At 43.0% G+C, this 27,707-nt stretch overlaps 1 protein-coding gene across 2 annotated transcripts in view; it reads right to left on the bottom strand.

Annotated features, from left to right (window-relative positions):
- Positions 1-27,707, bottom strand: part of CDIN1 (CDAN1 interacting nuclease 1) — a 685,937-nt gene that overhangs the window by 237,971 nt on the left and 420,259 nt on the right. For both annotated transcript variants that reach the window (XM_082275090.1, XM_082275091.1), the window contains 2 exons: positions 15,510-15,575; positions 11,877-11,982 (listed from right to left, as the gene is read on the bottom strand). In XM_082275090.1, coding sequence (XP_082131216.1) covers positions 11,877-11,982; positions 15,510-15,575 — 172 coding nt within the window. The remainder of the gene's footprint in view (positions 1-11,876; positions 11,983-15,509; positions 15,576-27,707) is intronic.

Raw genomic sequence — 27,707 nt, 5'->3', positions numbered from 1 at the left:
AGACAAAATCTGATCGCTCTCAATTCCGATACCCTTATTGGTAATCTGGATACTATCGGAAGAAATGACTTCCCCTGGTTGAGCATCGGAGACTTCCTGGTCCGCTCGCTCAACCGGATCCGATTGTCCAGGGAATCGGAATTCTGATTCCATTAAAAAAGAATCTCCTTCAGGAGAATTCGGGTATGAGACTGGGTATACGGTACTGCCTCTAAGAAGGCCACCATCAGTCCCAGCCAATTGACGCACAGCAACATCCGAATCGTTGACTGAACCTTCTGGAGTTTCCCAGCAAGGAGAAACTCTCTTGCCCAGGATGTATCCAACCTTAGGCCCAGATAGTTCAGTCTCCTGGTGGGAACCAGGGATGATCTTTGGGAAAGCGAAAAAACGCTGATGTCCTGCGATGATGGGGATATAAAGATAGGCATCCTATATGTCTATGGACACCAGGAAATCTCTTTTATGCAGGGAGGCCACCACTGTACGGATGGACTCTATTTCTTCCCAAGTCCAGATTTGGACGCACCTTGCCCTCTTTCCTGGGCATTGTGAATAGGTTCGAATAGAACCCCTGAAACCGTTCAATATTAGAAGGGCAGAATCGCACCGGTGGAAGTGATCGAAACTCGATCCTGTGTCCTCCAGAAACCGGTGAAGACATTCCCCCCCCACCCCAGAGATGGGTAGGGGCGCATCAGGCTATATTCTTCAGGCTTGGCTGAGCCGGACTCTTTGTTTACCCGACCAGCGCCCTTTGAAACCCCTCTAAAGGGGCTTTGGAGGGTTTCGCCTTATCGCCCGCCCTCGCGGAACGAACAACTCTATATGAGCAGAAAAGGAAGGTCCTCGTTAGTTACGAGGTCTTTTTATCCTAACAGTCTGTGGCAAGACAGCAGGTGGTACCGTCTATCCTATAAAGAGGAATTCCTCAAACGGATAGCACCTAGCCATGCGTTTGGAAATAACAGGGGTTCGTTTCAAAACGACCCCATTTGGGTAAAGGAAAATCCTTCGCCCTTTTGGTAGGCTAACAAGTACCAAAAAGGAATCTCAGTCTCAGCTACCTCTGCCGGTGTAACCTCAAGACTAAAGGTTTCCCGGACGGACACAACTAGTGCATCCACCACTCTTGTGCTATGGCGGAGGCAGAAACGTGCTCCTCACTGCTGAGGAGATATTACCTGAGACAACAGCCCCCTAAGAGGGACCTGCAACTGCATTGACCAGTTCCGAATCCGTATCTGAAGTATCTGATAAACAATAGGGGTAGGCGGGGGTCGCTACTTGACCCCCGTCCCTGACAGGCCACCTCCACCCGGGATACCAAAGACTCCAAAATTGCCGATAATGCATTAAAACACAAGTGGGGTACTGGAGGGTCCTGCGGCCACCTTGAGGGGATCAGGTGGGGATACCTATGCGGCAGGGTCAATGATTATACAAGACACTTGCCAGCGACAAAAAATGACAAAGTAAAAAAAAACTTTTTTTTTTTTTTTGTGTCCCCCAGTCGCAACAGCGCCCCTCAGTGTTACCTGCCTTTTTGGACCCCACAGAGAGAGAGACAGACCCCAAGGCTCATCCCTGATGCACAGAAGTTTTCATCAGCTTGCTCAGTGCTTGTCTTGTTACAGACAGGAAGTCTTTGGCCCTATTTCCTGGGTAAAAGAGGCGGCTCCGCCCCTTAACACGCCTGCCGGCTCCTCCCCCTGGCTCCATGAGGTGTTTGAGTCACCTCAAACATAGCCGCCCCCATGCTGGAGACACGAGGCTACACCAAAATGGCGGCCTCGTGCGATCTACCAGACAATGGCGGCGGCCTGCACAGAATAGCGGTATGTCTGCAGAAGGATCTCGGCCTCACAACCCTTCACCCTCATGGTGGTCAGCGTGGTCGGAGGTACCGGACCCTAGCGGGCCGTATGCGGACCGCTGCTTAGCTGGAGGAATGATCTGGAATGCAGTATACATGTATAGACATCGCCCTGTGGCTACTGACAGGTAGGATACCTTATACTATTACAGTAAAGTTCTAGTACTGCCACTGACTACAATCATTTACACATCTTTACAATTAGATTGTCAGCTCCCAAACCAAGCCTCTTGGCTTCTTGTACACAAAAATCACACTCAATTAGGGGGATCTGTGACATGTTGTAGGATAGAGGGGAACCCATCCTTACCATTACAGAGAGGGGCCCGCGTTCACCACAAGACCCGTCAGGGGGAAAGGGGGAACATACTACTCACCATACCGGAACCAGGCGGGCGCCAACTCCTGACAGTACCCCTCTCCACCGAGGTAGGAGGGCTGTCGACCAATACGGGCGCCGTGACTCATGGTCTTTGGCGTTTCAGCGAGACGTTTAACTCGCAGGGTCAGTCCCCGTCCAGTGGGACTATGTCGCGGCCGACCCAGCGCGGAGCTATGGCCTGCACGCGCTCGTAGGCTGAACTGGGGTGACCACTGGATCTCAACATCCAGCCCGTCGCCCAGTTCAGCTTTTTTGCTTGAAGATCTCACAGGAACACTGGAGAAAAAAAGCTGTCTTAAAAAATTCTTTTCTAAGAAAAAAATCCTGCCAGGACCGAAGATCCCAGCAAGGTATCTAGGTCCTTACTCCTGACTAGACAGAAAAAAAACTGATTTGCTGAGGCAGAGAGAGAGAGGATATACCCTCTGGGACTGCCCCTAGGGTGTGGCCAGAGCATTTTATTTCCTGTCTAGTCCTACTCCTGTGGAGGCAACATAACCCGAAGGTGCTGTATCACCGAGGACTACGTCTGTCAATGAGCGATAGAGAAATATGATTTTTGTAAGATCTTACCGTAAAATCTTTTTCTCTGATGTCCGTTGACAGACGCAGCCTCATTTCCATTAGCTGGGTGGGTTTATGCTCCTCCCATCAGGAGTAGTCTAGGCATAAAAAAAATTTGAATACACACGCCCAGGGGGCTGTCCCTCTCGGCATAAACCCCCACTGCATGACTCAGCACATCCGTTTAGTTTAAAGCAGTTTAAACCAAAGAACCAACCCCAAACCGAGGGGCAGGTGCTGCATCTATCGATGGACATCAGAGAAAAAGATTTTATGGTAAGATCTTACAAAAATCTTATTTTCTCTATCGTCCGTGGACAGAAGCAGCCTTATCTCCATTAGCTGAGTGGGATGTCCCAAAGCAGTAAAGGCATGAGGGGTGGGAAAACTCTACCGGACAGTAACGACAACTCCAAAAAGGCTAAATGTAGCCAACCGGGCAACATGGAGCTCACCCAAACAACAGGAGCTCACCCAGGTAAAAGACCCCTAAGAGAAAAGCAAAAAAACATTCTCTCACGAAACAGCAGTAAATCATTTGTTAAAATTCTTACCCTGGCACTTACAAATTTACAACTTCCAATGCAGCTGGCACCCCCTCTCTCTGTGCTGCTTTCCTGAACTTCCACACTTCACAGGAAAGAGTTAACAGTGGAGTCTTGACCCAGTTCGTTATTTTAGGGGAGGAAGGAGCAGGGGAGTGCCTTGCCATCCTAGGCTACAAGGTTGTGTGTTTCTATTGTTGCACACTGTGTAGGTAGACACGAGATTTGCATGCAAGGGTGGCTCCACAGGATGCTTCAATAGAAAGAAGTCATCCTGAGACAGAAAACTAAGGGCAGTGGTCATGGCACCAGATTGAATTGAAAAAAGGGCAAGTATTACATGATAAAGAAGCTGAATATACTCAGTAAATAAATAAATAAGCTGCTGAATATGCTTTCAAAACTGAGGGATTATTAACACTTTGAGAGAAAGTATAAAAGCCTTGGTTCAGTTTTAGTGAACATTGAATTGTGAACACAGGAGGTTGGCCACTTGGCACAGGCTCCATTCAGAGAATGCTTTGCATTTACTAAATGAATGCAAAGCATTCTCTGAATAGCTGAGGTGGAAAGCTTGACATCACAGCCCTGCCTCTCCACCTTGTCCAATCAGAGAATGCTTTGCATTCATTTTAAAAATGCAAAGCATTCTCTGAATGGGGCCCTATGCTGAGCTACTGGCCTCCTGTATTTACATGCCAGCAGCTCAGCATAGGACCCAGAAACAAGTGGAAATCACTGAAGTAGGTGTGTCTACTTCAGTGACTTCCAGCTTCTGTGGGGCAATGCCCAGGTATGGAATATACATAAAAAAAGTATAACATACTGATGCTTGGAATTCTTCTTTACTGGGAAAATGCACTGTAACCGACTAGTTATATTAATGTCCTCAATCTATTTTACCAGCCCTGAAAAAGATCAGCAAATACATCTATTACTTATAACATAGAAGTCTTTTTAATCAGAAAAGATTTAACCTGAATATTAGAAACACAAAATAATATCAGGGTAACCAGAAAAGAAATGCAATAATGAAAATAACTAGAAGAGATAGCAAGAAGTCTGTGCGCTTACACACTGTAACCCCCAGAAGCAGCAAGAGGTGAAATGTAATTCCAGGTGTAATGATTCCCCAGCCATAGCGCTGACCTGCGGCTCCAAGTGAGAGAAGAGCCAGGAATATCGGAGTACCCACAGAGGATATACATTTACACTACAAACAGACCACTTTTCTTGATCAATTCCTCCTTATCACTCTGCGAACACAATCAAATTGGAAGTTACAGTCCCTACTGAGCAGTGAAATGAAGCCGCTTTTCAAAGCTCGGCCTAAGCGAACAAGCCTCAAGCTTGCCTCGATGAGGGACTACTTCCAACAGATGCAGCAAGCTGATTGAAGTAAGAACGTTCCTCCTAGTCATGACACAGACACTGAAAACATTTCAAATGAGTGGACATTACCATTACTGTAGCGCACGCTATCCTACAGCTGTCAAAATTCATCACGGTTACCAAAGCCAGGAAAAAGGTAACATTTACTTAAAGCTGACTTGTACACATGGGCAAAAATCTCAATAATGCTGTCTGTAGCACGGAGTTAAAACATGATAACCATTTTCTCAACAGGTCTCTAACAAAGCCTTTATAATTGCAAGAATTCTGATCATGTTACTTTTTCCCACCCCAAAAATCTACTGAGAATCATCAAACACAATGCAGTAGTCTGTCATTTTTTACTATACCAGAGGAATATTAAGAGACAGGTAGACTCTCATAATTTGATCACTGTACACTGACAGTGATCAATGGTTGAGATCTACTGCAATTGGCCTCCAGTATACCATAAGCAAGCTATACTCCACAGACCACTCACAGCACAATCAATATAAGCATTCATAATTTAAATAATTACAGACAACACAAGACAAAAAATGCTGCACATTGAACACACTGGCTATCTTCTTTAAAGTGTTACTTTACCAACAGCATGTTTGTATTAAATATAGTAGGTAAGGATTAGAACTTTTTATTGCAGTCTTGTCACCTCTATAAGTGAGAATTGCCTGCATCTATCTCCAGAGACACAGAAGGATTTGAAATCTGGAAAAATGAGAGGAAAGCCACCTGCCCCCCCACTGGAATACTTACCCTCTACTCCTGTCATGGTGACAACTGTAAAAGTTTGCCTTACTTTTTCTACTGGTGACAATGGGGACCCAAATAGAATATAACACAACAAGGATTCTAACCCTTCCCTACTCTTTCCAGAACAAGCAAAATTGTTTAGGGGTTGTTTTGGAGTTCTACTTTAAGGTAAATATGTATCAGACCTATATCAGTGCTCTTTGTACCATGTTAATAAAAGGCCACTTAACCACTTAAGCCCCGGAAGATTTTACCCCCTTCCTGACCAGGGCCTATTTTGCGATTCGGCACTGCGTGACTTTAACGGACAATTGCACGGTCGTGGGACGCTGTACCTAAACAAATTTGACGTCCTTTTTTTTCCCACAAACCGAGCTTTCTTTTGGTGGTATTTGATCACCTGTGCGATTTTTTGATCATGTGCTATAAACAAAAAAATAGCGACAATTTTGCAAAAATAACAATATTTTTCACATTTTTTTATATGAAATTCCAAAATGTAAAAATCAAAATTTTTTAACATTTTCGGCCAATTTGTTTTATGCTACATATGTTTGGTAAAAAAAAAAAAATAGAAAAAAAGCGTATTTTTATTGGTTTGCGCAAAAGTTATCGTGTTTACTAACAAAGGGAAAGATTTTTGTCATTTTTGTTGTTTTTTTTTTTTTACGCGTAATGGCGGCGATCTGCGATTTATTTTGCGGGACTGCGACATTGGGGCGGACAGATCGGACCCTTGACTGACATTTTTGACACTTTTGGGGTTACCAGTGACATTACTGCAGTAATCAGTGCTATACATATGCACTGTTACTGTAAAATGACACTGGTAGTGAAGGGGTTAACTTTTTTTTGAAAGGGAGGGGTTGTATGTGTCCCTAGGGGCGTGATTCTACCTGTGATTGGCTGTGGCTTGAGCTGTAGGAACAGTGATCAACGGTCCTACATAGTAGAACCGTATGATCACTATTCCTACACAGGGGAGAATGACAGGCGGCTTGTTTACATCAGCCGCCTGCCTTTCTCCGACTGTCACGGACGATCGTGAGTGCCCGGCGGACATCGGGTCTGCCGGGCACACGCACGGGGGGGGGGGGGGGTCGGTCCGTGACCTAGCGGGAGCGCGCCTCCGGCGGCGTGCGCTCGCTCCCCAGAGCCTCACAGGCTAGTGACGTACCCATACGTCACTTTGCCTGTGAGGGGCTGACCGCCGCAGTATATGTACTTGCGGCGGTCGGCAAGTGGTTAAGATGCATCCTAAAGCGGAGTTCCAGCCATTTGTGTTTTTTTTTTAAGTCAGCAGCTACAAAAAGTGTAGCTCCTGACTTAATAAACACACGCTCACCTCTCCCACGATCCAGCCGGCAGGAGCCTCATTTCTCTCACTCCTCTCCCCGCTGCGCCGGCATCACAAGTGTGGGCAACTGGCTGTGACAACTTGCGGCTTCACAGCTGGGTGCGCACTGCGCATGCACGAACTGTGCTGCACTTCCTTAGTGGCCGGGCAATCTTCTGGGACATGTAAAATGTCACAGATGATTGCAGGGAAAGAACTTCCGCTCGATCCTGTCAAAACTAGGTGTCCCCCCCAGAAAAAATGACATACCAATGTGGCAAGTCAAAGGGTCAGGAGCACTTAAAGCAGAAGTTTCACTTTTGGGTGGAACTCCGCTTTAATATAAATGGCTTTTAAGTAAGTTCCTCTATTCCCAGAGTGCTGCACACCTGGACAAATACCTTTATCCTTAAGCCAGCAATCTTCGCTTTGTGCCGCACAGTCTTTCCACCAAAATAACCTTCTTTTTGTGCACAAAAGTGCCATGGCCCCATTGATTTGGGTAATCCATACCTTGCTGGGCCACTCCCAGCGGTCATGAGTACAGCTTACCCAAAGGAGTAAAAAGAGGTGTAATCTGCATTCACATTAAAAGGAAGACTCAGCAGGGATGTTGTTTCTGAAAAGGTGTGCAGCACTGGGGAGGAATGTACACCGAGGGTCCCTGGCTCGAGGACAAGGGTTAGTATGTGCCATGTGGTGGAAAATTTATTAAATTCCCTGCATTGTGGTAAAAATGTCCCACTAGTTGTATCACAGTTTCACCATTGTTTATACTTACCTATCTCAATCCAGGTCTGTGCCCATCTGCAGTGGCACTGGTCTTTCTCTCTCTCTCCTCACAGGCTCAGAGATATTGGCTCCTGCTGCTCTCAAACAAATCCTGTGAACACAGAGGGGGGGCAGGGCCTAGCCATGCTGTGTGTGTCAATGGATGCACATAGCCCAGCCTGGGAGCAAGCGGCTTCCTATTGTGGCACACAGAGAAGGGGAGGAGCCCAAAGCACTGACAAGTGACCCCAGAAGAGGAGGTTCCATGTTTATTATAAAAAAATAAAATAAAAGGAAAAAAACCTAATAACCTCTTTAAAGTCCACATTTTAAAAAAAAAAATTAACATTTTTTGCAGGAAAAAAAAATAGTGCATTTACTATCATTTTGCATAGAAGCTTGCAAAGCACTGCACCCACAATCATTGGACCCAAACATACAGTTGTAACATGGTGTAAAATACAGGCTTACCCTTAAAATGACGGAACATTTAAAATATGGAGTGCTTTATGATACATAAGATAAAAACAGACGTGGAATTCCTGAGGCCCAAATAAACAAATAAATGCCCCATGGCACAGGTATAAAGATGCCATTAGCCCCTATAAGGGTAAGCCAAGTTTAAATGTCTGCATATTATAGCCCGAGCATGGCCTTGATGGTACTTCAATGCCCAGTCTCTCATCAACAGGGCAATGAAAATGCTTGAGTGCTCTTAATTACTGCAAATGAAGTGTTCCTTATGGTGAGGAGCAAAGACATTACCGGTGAGCAATAACTGCACCAGCTTTTTAATATGAAAACAGTTACAGAGTTGGCAGGCATCTTGTTAGACTGTCAGAGGACTCGTAGTGATCTGGTGACTTGATTTCATGATCTCCATCTAGATTCACAGCTCTGCATTTTGAAAATACATTTCGCCATACATGTTTGTGTACTTACGGTATTGCACATTATTTGTAGTACATTTTATTGATTTGCTTTTCAGATACTTCTATTGATTTCAGTGGGCCTTGTCAGTAAGGTTATGCAGGAAGTAAATGCAGCATGTACAGTAGGAGTTTACAGGAACAGAAATCTGAACAGGGCCCATTGAAATGCATTGATTTAATATTATGTGCTTTTTTCATTTTAAACATACAGTACTTTGAAGCGCCTACTAACACAGATATTTGAACCAAAGGTAAGAATAATTGCAACAATAGGAATCAGTCAAAGGAATAGGGTACAGGTCTCTGAAAATCAGCAGTTAGCAAATAACATGAGAAAAGGTTACATTGATATTTCTGCATTTTTTTTTATGAAGTTTGTTTTGATGCGTTTTACATGCATTCTAATTTATCCCAGGAAAAGGTATGTTTTGTTGGGATCTCCACAAGCAGGATTTTTTTTTAAATACAAAAAATAAAAATCAGCATAAAAACTGGAGAATGCATTCTTAAACATACGGGGACACCTGCTGAAAATAACAGCGAGAAATCACACAACAAATCCAGTTGTCGCTTTGTTGTTTCGGTCAGTACATGCCAATACACATCTGACTCGTCCAATTCTTTGTACTTGGCTGCAGCTTTTATAAATGGCATTTAAAAGTTCTTTGGTCATCCTCCTAAATTATATAGACTGCACTAATAAAAAGTACTTCGCATGGTAAACATAGGTCACCCCAGCATCCAAACAGAAGCACAATGCTTTAATATATATCTAAAGCATTAGGGGAGGGTTAAAATGTCTGTAAGGATGTTTTTTTCTGTATTTTTTCCCTTTAGGCCCCTTTCACACTTATGCGACCTAAAAGACAAGCTATTTTACCACGATTTTGTTGCCACGATTTTACCTGGATTTGAAGCAATACCTAGGTCTTTGGACCTGAAAATGCAATAAAATCGTCCCAAAGTATTGCACGGACTACTTTGAAGTCGTATAGATATGAACGGTACTCATTGGAAATCATGGAGTACGACTTGTCATGAGACTTTGCAGTCCCAAATCGCAGGACAAGTCACACAAGCGTGAAAGGGGCCGTAGGGCGATTTCCCTTTACTTTCTGCCCTGTAGACTCAACAGGAGGGATTTTTCCAAATTGAGTTCTCAGCAGTCACTAAAACAAGTGTCCCCATTGGATGTCGTTATCCCCTCTATTCCTGTTCTGGTACCAACAAATATTTGGATTTACACTCACTTTCATTCTCAGCAAAACTGGTGATCAGGACAATTAGAGAAAGTGAATCTCCCTAATGGGTACAAAAAGGCGTAAAAAATACCTGACGGAAATTATATCCCCTCAACATTCTATTCAAATCTAAAAAATCTTTCTTGCCTCTGAAGCCTGATCGGCTACATGTCTGGTATACTTTGTTGTGGGCACAAAGCATCACAGCCACGGCATGTAAACACCCTCCGTTTGCTGCCTTTTTGCTGCCCACCAACTGCAACTCTTAAGCCTGGTACACATTATGAGTTGTTTTGTTGAACGAAAATAAACTGTCAGCTCCAGTCGGAGCCGCTGTACTAACAATCCAACGTTAGTACAGCAATCTCCCTTGCTGGGCTGTTGTATTCTGACACGGGGATGGGCCCCCCACCAGAACACTTTGATCAGCTCTCTCAGCCATCGGCTGAGCGCACTGATCAGGAGCTGGTCAGCTGCTGGTTTTCCAGCATGCTTGTTCTAAAGAAGCTGACCAAAACGGCCGGCTTTTGTCAGGCTGGCTGCCATACACACGGGCCGAATGTCTGCCATTTTTATTGAACTGGCTAATATCGCTTGCCATTCAGCCCGTGTGTACAGGGCTTAAAGGGTAACTCCACCTTTGGGGGGGGGGGGATAGCAAATTAAAGAAAAAATAACATAACGTATACAATTGCGACACAAATCATATTGTTACTGAATGTTAAATAAAATTAGCTTTCCTATTCAATCTGCAGCTCTGTAATTTTCAAAAAATGCAATGCAATTTGGTTACCTGAAGGTGGTCTGTACACAGAATGTGTACTGAATACCTCCCCCCCCCCCCCCTCACTAATTTTCCCAGAAGTTTTCCCTAAGATACAAGTCAGATTTCAGGCATCCCCTGCAACAAAAATGTCCTTTTTGGTGAGATACTTTCCATAGGAAATCACGTGTAAGGGGATGCAGGCCTAGCAGCTTTCCTCATTAGAGCCCTGAAGGGGCACAGTTGGTTGATATTTAGGAAACCACTCCAATTAGACTAAGGGTCTTTTCACACGGGCTTTCCGCCCGGCGGACACTGTTTTGCTCAGAGGGGATCCATCCGCCAATCCCCGCTGAGCAGGCAGATGACAGGTCTGTCTCCGCTTACTTTGCAAAGACAGACCTGTCAGACCCCCGCTCTCCTCTATGGGGAGATTGGAATAAAATGGGCCGCGGACTGCAGGGTTTCCATCCATCTGGATTTCACAGGCAGGATTGGATCGGATAGCAGCGTGTTGTCAGCGGAGATGTCACCTCTGACATCTGCTGCTCCATAGGGGTGCATGGAGCATCTGATCTTGTCCAGCTGAAAAACTGACGGATCTGATCGAACAGCCTGTGTGAAAGGCCCCTTACTTTACCACATGGATACAAACACACAGTGATTTCTACAGAAAAACAAAAGGTAGGAATCTGCAACAAAGTTTGTTTAAATCCTTGTTATGTACATAGATCGCCAAGAGGGGAATGTTTTTTTTTTTCTCAACAAAAGTGGAGTTACGCTTTAAGTGAGACCTTACAATAATTTAATCCTGTTTATTTAGAGAAGTGTGCTGAGAGAAAAATGGGGGGGGAGGGTGTTGTAGCAGAAGATATGGCAAATATTAATTGCCTAGCTGCCATAGACACACCAAATCAAAATGATACCAATATATTTCTTTCATATCTAGGCACTATAGGAACCTAGGGTCATAAATAGCATGGCCAGCAGCAGGGTTTATTGGGCTAACAGATAATGGTATGGCTGTGGTTGTTGTTTAGTCAAAGTTATTGTAATAGACATTTTGATAGCATAGGTGCAGTAACAGGAGAAGTTTACAGTGCCACAAGTTCCACCCTAATGCTGGCCACACACATTACAATTTGATTGTACAATCATGGATAACTGTATAATAGAGGAAGTGCCTGACATAGTATACTTTGAATGGATTATTTTGGTAGGACCGCACACTAAACAGTTGTTGGTAAATCCAAAGGCGGTTATATGGATTGTACCACACTGTAATATGTGTGGTCAACTTTAGGGTATGATAAAGACTCACCTGTTCCAGTAGCTCCAGAACTGCTCCTGTAGATACATGCGGTGACTGCTCTCATCGCCAAAGGAGGCTTTACTTTCAATCCAGTGAATAACATGTCCATCCACAGCTGCAGAGCAAACACAATATCTAAATGTGAGATCCAAGTTAGAAGTAAAATACTTAAAGTGCAATGGAAGGGAGGTGGAAAAATTACATATATTTTTATCGGTTGTTCCAAATCACTGTGAGTTCATCATATTAGCTTGTAAGCGGTTAAAGATCCTTGCTTTAAGCAGCCCATAGAGCAGTCAGTTTTCAACCAGTGGGTTTAACTAAAAAAACTGACGATTCCCCTATCTACACACTTGCAATCCTCCCCACTGTGTCTTTGTTTTATGACAGCGGAGTGTCAGAATACACTGATCAGTGTTGCAGGCTACAGCATGCAGCATTGATCGAGCGAGAAAAACCCAACAGGAAGATTGTACATAAGTCGATCAGTGGCATCAAATGGATGCCATTGACACAGGCCCTTAAGCTGAATTTTCTGATTGCTGCCCTTACGTGTAACAGTAACAAGTTGGGTAAAAAATCAGCCTTTAAGCTGAATGGTTCCGGGGGGAGGTACCAATAGGCTGGATACCGAGTTAGAATGGAGTTAAGCTTGACCACACATGATGTGCCCTGATGTTTAGGAGAGATTTAACAAAAATCCTCTGAATATCTAATAGATATAAGATGAATGACATTGCAGCATTTTAGCATTCCTAAGAAGCATATTATTGTAGCATAAAATTGTTTAATAGCAAGAAAAAAGGAGCAAATCATGAGAACAGAGAGGGGAGACTTGCATCCTATTATGTACACAAAAAAAAAGAGGAGTTTTCACTTATTGTGTCTTCCATGTCTTGGAGTACAGTAAAGGACACAGGCTGAGTATTCATAGAACCTGGGCATTAGGCTGGTGCCTTCAGGTAACGGAACACTGGCAATCAAGGACATGTCCTCTAAATGCTTCACCTATAAACCTATCCCATACCATGAGTTTTGTAGCACGCAGTGCAGAGTAACCAAGAATTAGAAGGAAGGGTGGACTGTACTCCAAGATCTAGATCAAAATTCCTCTTATCTTAATCGTACAGTACAGGACACAGGCTGTTTATTCATAGACCCTGAGACGTCCCCAAACAATGCAGGAGAAGGGTGAAAATAATAGGCAAACAGAACTGTGGCAACAGACTGAACAACAGCAAGGATCAATAGACCCAACTTCGGGGTGCTGCTGCGGACAACGGTTCTTGGGCAGCTTTTGGTTATTTTTGGAGAGGAAAGCAGTGAGGGGTAGAGCTCTGAATTCTGCTTTGTACCATTTGAAACCAATAAATGAACCAAACGTTAACTGACAACCCCCACCACTCTTAGGAGTGAGGGCGACCCTTCTCTGGGTAGGAGGCTTGGGAGAAGACTTGCTACGCTTTGTGGGTCAAATCTTGTGCCAAAAGGAAGGGCCGAACTTTAGGTTTTGAAGTTGAAGCCTGGGTAAAAATATTTAATTTTGTTTATTTAGAACAGGGATGTCCAAACTTTTTACTTTGCTAAGCCACATTGGATGAAGAGGAATTATCTTAGGCCACACATAAATTACACTGACAATAAAAATAGCTTATGAGCAGAAAAAGTCAAGCAGATCACAAGTTAATGATCACGGATATAGATATTGTACCTATCTGAGTAATAAAACTTTTTTGTAATATTTTTTATTAGAAAAGTAAGAGGGCAACATAAAATTAGTTTGATATTTGACACTTTTGATAAACTAACACATCAATATCTGGTTCAATGGATGTAGTAGCAGTTCTCAATTAATTCTCAAGGAGCTCATCAGATATTTTGGTTCTAATTTTTCCCTTCGTGTGTTTCATCCTTGAAATTGGTTGCTCACAAATATAGGTGCTGCTGAAAACTGACATGAATAAGTCATGACTGTAAAGAGTGGGATATTTTTTTTTTTTTGGGAAGATAAAACTTACTGTATAAAAGTCCAGTAAAGAGACACTGTCAATTTTTTCTTCAGCTACATCTGTTTGCGAAATGTAAATGCATTTTTACGAAAAAATCCCCCCCAAAAATCAACATTTCTGGGTAAGTTTACAATTTTGTGTAGGGCCGCATTCATAGCCGTCATGGGCCGAAAGTTGGACACCCCTGATTTTCAATATTTAAATACTTAACGTTCACCCAATATCCCTTCACTGTTCAAGAAATCTTTGATAAATTTTCCTGAAAATTAGCCTGTGCAAGCTCTGCCTTCGTATGGGCTAATTTTATGAAGACCAAAGTTTTTTTAAGATATATGTTTTTGTGTTTTACTCTTCATTAGCCTCACAGAAACATGAGAATAAACATAACAAAAGGGGGAAATTCATATGGCGAAGCTCTTTCCCATATCAAGATGAGTACATGGAGGTTAGTGAAACAGTCACAGTAATTATTCCAAGGCAGAAGTGTCAAACTCAATTTCATTGTGGACTGCATCGGCATTACTGTTGCCCTCAAAGGACCGGTTGTATCTGTAAGAATATAGACATTTATCCAGGGCTTTATTTTTCTCAGACAATAGGTATGGGAACTCAACTATGCCCCCCTGCTGAACTGAACAAACGGCATGTGTGGCCATATTGCAATAACAGTGGGAGGATCTTAAAAGGGCAATACATACCAGAAGCGTGTAATGTGCAGACTTCAGGGAGGCACTATGTACAGAGTGCAGAGTTCAGGGCTGCTTTATACAAAGAATGCAGAATTCATGGGTGCTCTATGTACTGAGTGCAGAGTTCAGGGGGTGTGCTGTGTACAGAGTGTAGGGTTAAGGAGTGCGCCATTTACAGAATGCAGGGTTTAGGAGTGTGTAGGGTTCAGCTCGCTTTCAAAGGCTATTCACATCTCACTTCCACCCCTCCTTGGCTCTGACCTCTGCACCACTTTCCCCCATACCCAATTCTGCACAAACATTCCCCAACAGAGCTCACTTCTCCATCCCCCCCAAAAGCTTAATCTCATCTACCAAGCTCTAATACCTCCTGGCAGTGTAGGTGGCTCTGATTCACTCTTTCTCACTTGCAGGGAGATCATTGGCCAGCATCTGTGCACCCAAACACAGATGGGGTTCACAGTGTAGCTTACCATGTGATGCCTCATACAAATTGCATCTGTATCTCCCTTGTCCCTGTAGTGAATGCAGGACAGGTTGGGATCTGTGAGAGCTGTCAGAAGGAAAGCTGTCCTTGTAAACACAGTAGGCTTTCCAAATCAGTGAATTTTTGTTTTTCCTGACATGTTGGTTTTATATCTTTTACTTGGATGTTATAAATTGCATTGAGTAAATACAACTGGATAAAACAAAAACAGTATCTGTCTTCATTTCAGGCTTCAAAGCAACAAAAAGTTATCATTTTAAAGGGGGGTGACTCTTTACTATACCCACTGTAAATACCATTTCAAGCAATGTTGAATAGAACTACAGATATTTTATGGATAAGCGCTATCTATGAATTCATCTATTCCAGTCGAGATTTGCTTTGTCCTTCTTTATTACTGTACACAACACAATGTTAGTAAAGCTTGAGAGAAAGTAAAACAATGTAATGGACTTACCTACTGGCACTTCCAGAATAAAGTCTGGAGTTTTGTCATAACCCTTCAGACGCAGCTGGTCTTCATCTACAAACAAGACCAAACACATGCTTGTTGATACATAGTGCCTACTTCTTTAACCAACATGCAGAAAAAACACAAGGTAAATCTTCTACCAATGGAAAGGTTGAAGGATCAATACAGCAGAATAATTAAAGAAATCAGGCTGATTAATGGACCAGCTGAATTAGAATATAACCAAAGGCAAAACTTTAATTTTTTTATTTTTAATTTTAGATTGAATGAAGAGGGATTAGAACACGGTTATCACACAGAGTGAAAGTAACCCCCACCCCCCCCCCCATTCTGGGTTCTTACCAGGACAGGGATAGAGGGTAAATTCTTTAATGGCTACATTAGCTCTGGGCACCCTGGTGTCAACCAGGGATTCCCTCTCACTTCCTGTTTTGGCTATAGGGCAGGAAATAAAGGGACATTTTTCCAAAAGGACTTTTGGAAAAATTGCCTTTAGTTCTACTTTAACTGAGGTATGGAATTTCTAAATTTGCCTGTGTTTACTGTAATGTGTATACTGTATGTGGTTCTAATGGAGCACTAACAATATTGTCTGCACTAGGCAGAAAGCTGTAAAGAAGGCCATAAGCGCCTGCTTGATCATTTACACAAAGTTATGTAAACTTTGTGAGAAAAACATAGAAACTGCCATGCTTCTTTGCCTGGTTGTCATGCTGAAGCTTTGGCTTTGATACATTCTGGACAATTCACACGGAACAAGCATGAAGAATGCTAAAGAAAAAAGTCTCAAGTCCTGATCTTCTTTATCTTAAGTTAGTGGCTGAAAATAACACAGCAAGAAGGTCATGTTTGGCCGTCCCATCTCTATCTATTGTCTAAGGAGGAGAATTGAAATCCACGCTCTCTTAGGTACTTAAAGCAATACACACATCTCACCTTGCACACATAGGGAAAGTGGAGAAAATAATAAGGTTTTCCTTAAATATACTCTGTGCTGACCGGCAGTAACTTGAATATGTGGCCAATGTGGAAAGGCGAGTTAGTGAGATGAAGGAAACTGTATAACCACTTCCAGGCAAACACTCTAACTTGGGGAAGAGAAATAAAATGGCAGAGAAAAGGGCTGACTACCTGCAAAACAGACTGTTTCAAAATAACATTAGACTGGTCGGTTTTTCTGAAAAAGTGGAGGAAAATGACCTGGATGATTTACTTAAGCACTACTTTTGCTCAAAATTTGTCAGTAACCAACCTGTTCTCCCTCATTAATATAGAACAGGGGTCGGGAACCTTTTTGGCTGAGAGAGCCATGAGCACCAAATATTTTCAAATGTAATTCCGTGAGAGCCATACACTATATTTCAGGGGTCGGGAACCTTTATTTAATATTCATATTCATGGGCTGCAGCTATACAGTGAGTAATGGAGCTGTGTAAAAGTGCCTGGAGTCCGGTCGGGAAGAGAGCAGAGCAGGCAGGTATGCAATGAGGCCGGAGTGGTGAAGCGCCTGCAGGCCTTCGAGTGCTAGAGGTGAGTATAGGCCCTGTGGATGTGAGAGGCAGCTCCCGCGGGTGCCCGGGTGTCAGAGGGGAAGGAGATTGTGTCTGTCGGGGCACAGGGAGAGGATGGCAGGTCTCCATACCGGGCAGTGATTGCCAAGGTCCTCAGATGCACAGCACACGAGCTGGCGGCGGTACCGCGAGTAGGCTGCGGGGTCCGTAGCGCGGCAATCCGGTCACCCAGAGACAAACTGAAGGTAGCAGTGAGTAGTTGAGAGCTCTAACATTGCGGCCGCCTGATGACGCACAGATGCGAAATGCATTGTGGTTACTGACAAACCCGGAAGCAAAACACACAGGCATTCGTAGCAGAGGCAGGGACGCTCGCCGACCGCCGCACACAGCACAGTGAGAGGAAAACTAAGAGGAAGCTGCAGATCCTCGGATACGATTCCCCACTACTGAAAGATTTTGTGTACTGCCGAATTGCCCAGTGCCAGGAGGGCACAACTAATAGTAAGGGACCAACTGTATACCTTTTTATTAATTTTCAAATAAAGCATACAATATTTCACTATTGGAGGCTTTTTTTGTTTATCTTTATGCGGACTATATGGTCCATACATGCCTAATGTAGGAGCAGATATCCATCCCAAAAGATATCGAGGAGAGGTCTGATCCACCCAATTAAAGGGATCACAGGCGTTGGGAGTCATTGTGACTCATTGGAAGCTGGTAAGAGGCCACGTGTGTCACACCCCACCACCTGAAGCACCTTTAAGGAGCATATTTTTTGCACGAATTGCAGAGACACTTGCTATATAATTATTTTTCACTGGAGAGCACGAATATATCTGCTTATATTTGATGAGTATTTTATGCACGCACTATTAAGCACTTTTATTTGCTTGCTGCACGGAATATTATATATTTATATAATTGATTTGCTTGTTGCATGTACAATATATTTATTTATCTATTTATTTATATATAACTATTTATATATTTATTTACCAATAAGCAACAGAAATATTTTTTAATTTTGAGTTGTGCACTTTAAAATATATCTATTACCTTTAATTATAATAATTTATTCACTAATAAGCACTTTTAATACATATTTAATACACGTGCTACCCTGAACAAGTTTTATTCCAGTAAATATAAAAGATCACCAGCGCCTTTTTCATCTACGTCCCATATTTTATATTGTTTTCACAATTAAAAGGGCAGCAGGTTCAGATATATCTTTAAAAAGAGCCAGGCGCCTTCCTATAATTTGCTAATGACTATTCCATGCAAGTGAGAAAGCAATGCACACAGTTACAAGCAGTTAAACAAAAGGTATGCTCTACAAATCTCCAATACTTTATTTTTCCCACCAAATTACATATTCCAAACCAGGGCAGGGCACACTTTCTCACTTCTCCGGATGACACCAAACAATGGCTCCCCTCACTGCAAGGTCAGATTACTTAATAGTTTTCTTCTTACTTTAGCAACTGACACTGCAATAACACACTTAGTCTGATGTGCACTCAACCAAGCAAGGGTATGATACTCTCAGTTTAGAGTTTGTGACATGGGAGTTCTTAACATTTATACTGGCCCACGTTCTGGACTTTAAAGCTTTGTATGCTATTGTTAATATGTATTTGTTATGTCTCATGTCTGAAGCATGTGTAAATGTGTTTACTGGGAACCCTCTCTTGCCACCCCCCCCATCCCTTTGTCATGCACAATATTCTGTAGGGACCCCAGGATAACCCCTAATTTCTCAGTCTCAAACAGCTCACTTCAACATCGCAAAGGTCACTATCCCTTCCTGAAATGTTAGAGCTCTCAGTGCCAAATACAAATGTGCCCCTATGTTCAAGCTCTTTAAGGTGGTAATAAACCCCTACATATACCAAGTGAAGTGACTAGCCTCAGGTGATAAACAGAGATTAAACAATATTGACTGCATAAATTGTACCGGTTTATCTGTATACATCACTTCTCTGCAACTGTTCAAAACCCATAACTGATACAGTTTGTCTGAGCTTTCAGAAAGCAGGGGGCTGCAGATCTCCGTGAGGGGAACTCAGAGCTGGCTGGAGGAGAGGGAAGGGACACCCCTCTTCACACAGGAATAGAGCTGAAGCTGTCAATCACAGGCTGTGTCCTTGAGCCATTAAAATCTTATTTTATTATCCTCACCCACACCCTCATCTAGCTTTGGTAATCCTCTCTCTTTTACATCCTGACCATTTCTTCTACACGCTGTCCAATCCTGCTTTAAAACAGGTCAAAAAACACATGGCAATATTAGGAGTGTTTTGCAACCTTGTGGTCTTATTGTGTCCATAGACATTATGAAGGATGCAAACACATCTTTTGAAAAACGATGCGTTTATTATTCTCTGGTGGTCTAGAAACCTATTGTGAAGATTTTCCTAGACTCCTTCTCTCAGTGGCCACTGTCCCTGGGGCAGGAAGTGAATTAAATCTTAATCACACGGACACAGACAGCAGTTAAGATGCTAAAAAAAGGTTCAAACCCTTTTCCAAAAAAGGGTGTTTTTTGTATGTGAACTGTACCAGGGTGACCACATGCTACTCGGTAGAATGTTGGTTTATGCCATATTTTGGGAGAAGCAAGTGCTCTAAAGGATCAGGTGTGTGTGCTGGCTTCACAATAGTGGCAGAGTTAGATCTCAGGGCCCCACCCTCCAGAGCGAAGTCAGAGTCTGTGAAGGGAGCCATGTGAGATGCTGCTGCTCATCAAGGTCAGGTTGGGACAGAGGAAGGCCCAAGCCTGAGAGGAAGTCCATGTGGGACAAGCGTAGCTAGGGAGCTACAAGAAAGGATGCAGAGCTAAAGTACAGTGTCTGAACATAACCTCGGGATGTGTTTGATAGCCAGGAAGGCCAAAAGGTGTTTGATGGTCGGGAAGACCCGTAGAGGTACGTGGTGCCGTAAAGCTGCCACAAGAGAGCCAGGAGGCTGAATGTTATGTTTTTGCAGTGATGGTGCGTGGGAAGAGCTATCTGTATGAACTTTGCCTTGCTTTTAAATAAAAGTGGGCTGCCATGCCCTTAAAAATAGGTTTTCACTGTAGTTCCACTTAAGGGAGTTAAAAAGTGTTACAAAGTATCTGAAAATGACTGTCATTATCTCACGACAGATGCAGCTGTGATATATGACCTGGCACATACAGTGCCTTGCGAAAGTATTCTGCCCCCTTGAACTTTTCGACCTTCTGCCACATTTCAGGCTTCAAACAAAGATATAAAACTGTAATTTTTTGTGAAGAATTAACAACAAGTGGGACACAATCATGAAGTGGAATGAAATTTCTTGGATATTTCAAACTTTTTTAACAAATAAAAAACTGAAAAATTGGGCGTGCAAAATTATTCAGCCCCCTTAATTTAATACTTTGTAGCGCCACCTTTTGCTGCGATTACAGCTGTAAGTCGCTTGGGGTATGTCTCTATCAGTTTAGCACATCGAGAGACTGAAATTTTTGCCCATTCCTCCTTGCAAAACAGCTTGAGCTCAGTGAGGTTGGATGGAGAGCATTTGTGAACAGCAGTTTTCAGTTCTTTCCACAGATTCTCGATTGGATTCAGGTCTGGACTTTGACTTGGCCATTCTAATACCTGGATATGTTTATTTGTGAACCATTCCATTGTAGATTTTGCTTTATGTTTTGGATCATTGTCTTGTTGGAAGACAAATCTCCGTCCCAGTCTCAGGTCTTTTGCAGACTCCATCAGGTTTTCTTCCAGAATGGTCCTGTATTTGGCTCCATCCATCTTCCCATCAATTTTAACCATCTTCCCTGTCCCTGCTGAAGAAAAGCAGGCCCAAACCATGATGCTACCACCACCATGTTTGACAGTGGGGATGATGTGTTCAGGGTGATGAGCTGTGTTGCTTTTACGCCAAACATAACGTTTTGCATTGTTGCCAAAAAGTTAGATTTTGGTTTCATCTGACCAGAGCACCTTCTTCCACATGTTTGGTGTGTCTCCCAGGTGGCTTGTGGCAAACTTTAAAAGACACTTTTTATTGATATCTTTAAGAAATGGCTTTCTTTTTGCCACTCTTCCATAAAGGCCAGATTTGTGCAGTATACGACTGTTTGTTGTCCTATGGACAGAGTCTCCTACCTCAGCTGTAGCTCTCTGCAGTTCATCCTGAGTGATCATGGGCCTCTTGGCTGCATCTCTGATCAGTCTTCTCCTTGTATGAGCTGAACGTTTAGAGGGACGGCCAGGTCTTCGTAAATTTGCATTGGTCCGATACTCCTTCCATTTCAATATTATTGCTTGCACAGTGCTCTTTGGGATGTGTAAAGCTTGGGAAATCTTTTTATATCCAAATCCGGCTTTAAACTTCTCCACAACAGTATCTCGGACCTGCCTGGTGTGTCCCTTGTTCTTTATGATGCTCTCTGCGCTTTAAACGGACCTCTGAGACTATCATAGTGCAGGTGCATTTATACGGAGACTTGATTACACACAGGTGGATTCTATTTATCATCATTAGTCATTTAGGTCAACATTGGATCATTCAGAGATCCTCACTGAACTTCTGGAGAGAGTTTGCTGCACTGAAAGTAAAGGGGCTGAATAAGTTTGCACGCCCAATTTTTCAGTTTTTATTTGTTAAAGTTTGAAATATCCAATAAATTTCGTTCCACTTCATGATTGTGTCCCACTTGTTGTTGATTCTTCACAAAAAATTACAGTTTTAAAACTTTATGTTTAAAGCCTGAAATGTGGCATAAGGTCGCAAAGTTCAAGGGGGCCGAATACTTTCGCAAGGCACTGTAGGTTGAAGGGAACCCATAGTCAGTTGTGAAAATTAGTAGCAGTGCTCAATTGCTTTGAAAATGAACTCGGACCTTACATGGAAACAGGTTACATTTACTTCACTTAAAGCAAACCTGTGTTTTGCTCATGCAGAGCAAAGTGAGAAGTTTGCTTTAGTGCCGGTTCACACTTGTGCGAATGCGCTGATCACATGTAATGCGGAACGCACTGCTCCTTCATTACACGCGATCTCCTGTGCGGATGCGAGTTCAGCCATACACTTTGTATGGCTGAATTCGCAGCGTATCCGCAGCAAACACGCACATAAGGCATTTTTTGAGCCGCCTCAGAATCGGATCACACAGTGGTTCACACTTGTGCGATCCGATTCTGTGCGAACTGTCAGATCGCACTGCGATATGCGATCAAACTGGGGGTGTCGTTAACATTTTATTGACACCCCCTGTGTATCGCATATGGCAGTGTGAACTGCCATATGTGCGGATGTGATGCGAGATCACGCTGCATATTCGCAGCGTTCCCGCATCGCTCAAATGTGAACCGAGCCTTAATGTCACTTTCACTTATTTGGGATGTGGCACCTCTGGGAGCATCCAACATGAGCACACTTTTGCATAATGTCACTTTCACACGCAGTATAGACATGTGTAAAAAATTTGTTTTGATTTAGATAGATTTGTTATGTTACTAATTTTGTTTCGTTGAATCATTTTTGAATTCATTTAGTTTTGCTTAAATTTGTTTTGTCAAATCATTTTCTAACGAATTCCAAATTTTCAGGATGATTCGAAAAATGAATGACTGATTCGAATTCTGTGCGAAGAATAGCTGAAAGTCCATACCAGACCTTTTCCGAGCATACAGCCCAGCAGGTCAGGAAGGGAGGGGGGCTCTGTCCCTTCCAAACCAAAGCATCTTGTCCCCATCTTAATGGGGACAATTGCCTCTTCCCCACAACCCTGGGCTGTGGCTGTGGGGTCTGCAGGTGGAGGGCGAGGGCCTTTAACAAGAGGGCCCCCAGATTCCAGCCCCCCTCCCCCCATGTAAATGAGTATGTGGTACACAGTATCCCTACCCATTCACCAAAGAAGTATAAAAAGTGAATAAAGACAGTACACAATTTTTTCCTTTTTTTAAAAATAAAAAACAATGCCCCCCCATGTAGATCCATTCTCAATCACGCTGCCAGCCATACCCGAAAAAAACCTCTGGCCTCATTGAAGGCTCCTCATCGACTGCCTGCTCCTCTGTTTGACATTTCTTAAATAGGTAAGGGGTGAAGTTACCCAATGATGTCAGCAGGGGACCCTGCCCCTTGTGACATCACCAACCGGGGGCATGCTGAGCTTATGACATCACAAGGGAGCGGGGTCACCTGCTCACATCCGGAAACTCTGCCCCTTACATATTTAGGAAATGTCAGAAGGAGGAGCAGGCATTCGGCGAGGAACCTTCGAGGAGGCTGGAGGTTGTTTCCTCTCTCTATTTTTTTCTGACGATCAATCTACATCGAGGGACATTGTTTTTTAATTTTTAATAAAAGAATTGTTAAAAACTCATGCACTGTCTTTAATCACTTTTTACATTTTTTTGGTGAATGGGTAGGGGGTACTGGGGGTGGGATCTGGGGGCCCCCTGCCCCAAAGCACCCCTCCATGTTGAAGACATATGGCCTGGTATGGTTCAGGAGGGGGAGGGGGGGGGATCGGTCGTCGTCCCCTTTCCCGTCCTGCAGGGATTAATGCTCGGATAAGGGCCATTTTGTTTCTATTTTAGTGTGGCCTGAAGGGCCTGGTATGGATTGGGGGGGTACCCCAAGCTGTTTTTTTTTTTCTGACTTTACTATTACCGGCATTCTTTTGTTTACATTTCAGCTCTCAGCGGGGGAAGCCCACTGACAACTGATGAGTCATTGGTATTAAGGACGTGGCGATCGGCTTACCGGCCCACTCCTCATAACCAGCTATTCTTCACACATTATTCGAATCGGTCGATAATTTTTCTTCAATCCAATCCAAATTTAAATTTCTCTTAAAGTTGGGAATTTGTTAGAAAGCAAATAAACTAAAAGAATTTCAACGAAATACGTTTCTTTTTCATTCGGATACTCAGATACATCAAGTACAAATAACCAAAAATTCTTCAGAATTTACATTCGAACCGAAACAAATTGCACATCTCTAAAGCAATACATAATTTCTTTTGCTTTCCTGTAGTGATGGACCCTGGCGTGTTCGGATCCAGCCTGCCAGGAAGCCGTCACTACGCACCGCCAATCATAGGTAGTGAGGCATTTCCCACCTGGCAGCTGCACATACACACGCTGCCTATGATTGGCGGTGTGCAGTGCCGCCTTCCTTACAGGCTCGATCTGAACATGCCAGAGCCCATCGCTACTCTCCTGTCACTCACTCAAAAAGTGATCTCTTCCCTTGCTTCATGTCTTGAAAATTAGATTTAAATCAGTTAATAATGTCTTGTTTAAGGGCAACATTCAAAATCTGGAAAAACAAATTAATGCAGTATTGTTTGGTTTGCAGTTTCACCAAGTCCATAATTCCCTTCCAGAAAATATTCACACAAGGAGCTACCTTTGCTGTCAGAATACTGCAGGACCCCAGTCTAGACAGAGGTGTCATGGAATGACACAAAGCTGGAGCTGAGGCATTTTTTTAAACTAATCAGCTAATAATTGCATTTATGAGGACGAAAAAAAAACAGTGTGCCCAATCAATAACTGCTTGGATATCTAACAGATGGGATGGAGAATCCAATCTTACAATGACAGCAACTCCTCCTGTATGTGATCTTCATATTTAAAGTAAATCTGTCACAAACCTGGGTAATTCAAATAATGTGATGAGAAAATGTATAAGCAAAAGGTTATCTTCAGTGAAAACTGCAAGGCAGTTTAATTAGATTTACACATACAGGAATGGACGTTGAATGTTGATCTTGAATTTTTCAGATAAAAGTGAGCTTAGCCTGTCAACCTCGTGAGCCTCTCAGTTGGTTCTTTAAAATGATGGATAGCCTCACTGGCCAACAGAGAGTCTTGGAAGGCAAAAAGAACATGGGACAAAGTGTCTCTCACAAAAAAAGTAAAAATTTGTAGATAACTATCGCTGCCTCTATCTCTGGATAAAAACATTAATTTGACAGAGTTTTCACAGAAGACAACCCATGCTCATACATTGTTCATCATATGTTCAGCTTGCACTGCCCTAGTTTGGGAGAGGTTTACTTTAACATGAATTGAAGTGGCCTAAAGGCCTGAATAAATACTCCAGCATATGAACAAAATCTATTTTGCATATATTTGCAAAAAGGCTGCTAAGGAAATCGCATTATCTAGTTAGTGTGTGCAAGGCAGGGCATCTGTACACAGTTCAGTATATTCAAACGTGAGACAAGCCTTAGAAAATGTTTTTGCTACCAATTATATATCCGAGTAGAGCAAAGCTTATTGTAAGGCAGCAGCTTTAGATTGAGCTTTAGGTACTTTGGCAGGAGGATTTAGTTTGTGACAGTTGAATAATCAGTACTATATATGAAAGGCACAGTGATATTAAAATGACAATGATAACTAGTATTATAAACGTCTCAGCCTTTTTTTAACTCCTAAAATGGGATTTTTGTACTCACTGTAAAATCTATTTCTCGTAGTTCATCGACGGACAAAGCGCTCCATAAATCATAACTAATGGGTTATTTTGCCTCCTCCAGGAGTAGGACTAGGCAGAACAAAAAACACTTGGCTAACCCCCATTGGCCGTCCTCAGCTGGTATATAACCCCCCTTTTTGCTCTAGGTGATCAGTTTAGTAGCAAGCAGTATCATAAATATCAAAACTCTTTAGAGGGGTGGGTGCTGTGTCCGAACTCAGAGAAATTGATTTTATGGTAAGTACAAAAATCCGCTTTCTCTTTTGTTCATCGACAGACACAGCGCTCCATGAAACATAACTACTGGGATGTCTAAAAGCAGTAACAAAAGGAAAGTGAGGGGTGGGGAATACCCCAAGGCTAAACACAGGACACAGGAGCCTTAACAGGGTCAAAGGAGCCCCTAACCAGGACACAAGAGCCTTAACAGGGTCAAAGGAGCCCCATCTGAAAAATAAACATTCAAAGAAAAAACACCCCTCAAGAGGGAACAGCCCCTCAAACAGCAGCCTGACAAACTTTGCGGCAAAAAAAAGCATCCGCAGATTCCAAAATGTCAACGTTGTAGAATTTGATGAAAGTATGCACCAACAACCAAGTGGCCGCCTTGCAAACTTGAGAAACTGACACATGATGATGGAAGGCACAAGAAGTATTTAGAGTAGAATGCGCCCTGACAGGGAAAGGAGAAACCTGACCTTTAATAGAATAGGCCTGAGTTACCGTCTGTCTGAACCATCTGGAGATGGTAGCTGAAGAAGCGACCAGCCCTTTCCTTGGTCCTTGTGTAACCACAAAGAGCGAGTCTGACCTCAGAAAGGACTCTGTAGCTGCCAGATACACTAGAATCGCCTGAACCACATCCAAGGTATGCAAGACAAATTCCTTGGGATGAGGCGCCTTGGGACACAAGGAAGGCAACACAATGTCTTCATTCAAATGGAAGTCAGACAACTTTGGGCAGAAATGACGGACAGGGACAAAGAACCACTTTATCTCTATGGACCACTAAATAGGGAATCTCCTGAATATTTTCAAATGGAGGTCTCTGGAGAACCGAGATCATTAAGTTTAATCCCATGGCGGCAAAATAGACCGTACAGGTGGAGCATATGTCAAACCCCCTAAATGAAGGTACGCACTAAAGAGTGCATGGCTAGGGGTCGCTAAAACAGGGTTACCTCCCCATCCATCAATAGGAATAAACATTAATAAACCCTTATAATGCAGTAGCAAAAGAGTAAATATAGGTATAGTATGCAACTATGGTGTGTGGTGTGTACGAGGATAAGGTTGGGGGGGGGGGGGGGCGCTACTGTGGTGAGAGCATAAGGGCAATGACCTGAAGGTGCATTGGTGGGTCAGTTTCAGGATTGGTGGTACAGTCGGCATATAGGCACCATGGTGACAAGGTATGGGTGGGTGGTGTTGAAGGAAGTGGTTGCAGGTGTGAGGGTGAATGGTGCCTCCATGAAGAGCTGTCAGCTGTATCACCAGATGCCTGAAAAGGTCAGACAGAGGGGATATGGGTGCAAGCTGCCAGGCTGAAAATTAGTGTTGATATATGTCACAGCAGAATCTTGAGGATGGGGCCTGGTGTGGGCTGATAAAGCCAGGATTTAGAAGGCCATGTTCCATTGCAACACAGATGCACCGGCTGCAGTGACCAATCTTGATGTGCTTCCCCTGGGTATGGCTGTTGCTGGTCTAACTTTAAATGTCAGTGCTCCTGTGTATGTGTAGTAGTGACACAATGTTACTACCTTCCTGCCTGTAAACAAACAGAAGAAAAATCCAAATCAAATCAATATTTGGTGCCCGGACTTTGCCCTTTAAGTCAGCATAAATTTTTCTACATGTACTTGCACACAGTTTTTGAAGGAACTCGGCAGATAGGTTGTTCCAAACATCTTGAACTAACCACAGATCTTGTGTGGATTTAGGCTGTCTCAATTTCTTTGGTCTCTTCATTTAATGCCAGACAGACTTAAAACTTAAAAAAAAAAAAAAAAAGATTATATATCCTGCTGTTCCATTAAAGCATGTTAAACAACACAGTACTTGTGCTGTGTAATTTGTCTCTTTGTATAATGTAATATACTTGGCTGATCCTGCCTGTTCCTGTGTCATCCTGTTTGCTGACCACGATATTCATGGCTCCTGATCCATGATACAGTGGTCAGCTTATGTGCCTCT

Source organism: Pelophylax lessonae (assembly GCF_965119305.1).
Source record: "Pelophylax lessonae genome assembly, chromosome: 13".
NCBI lineage: Eukaryota > Metazoa > Chordata > Amphibia > Anura > Ranidae > Pelophylax > Pelophylax lessonae.
Note: the sequence above shows the minus strand (reverse complement) of the source record. Positions and strands in the feature narration are given on the sequence as shown.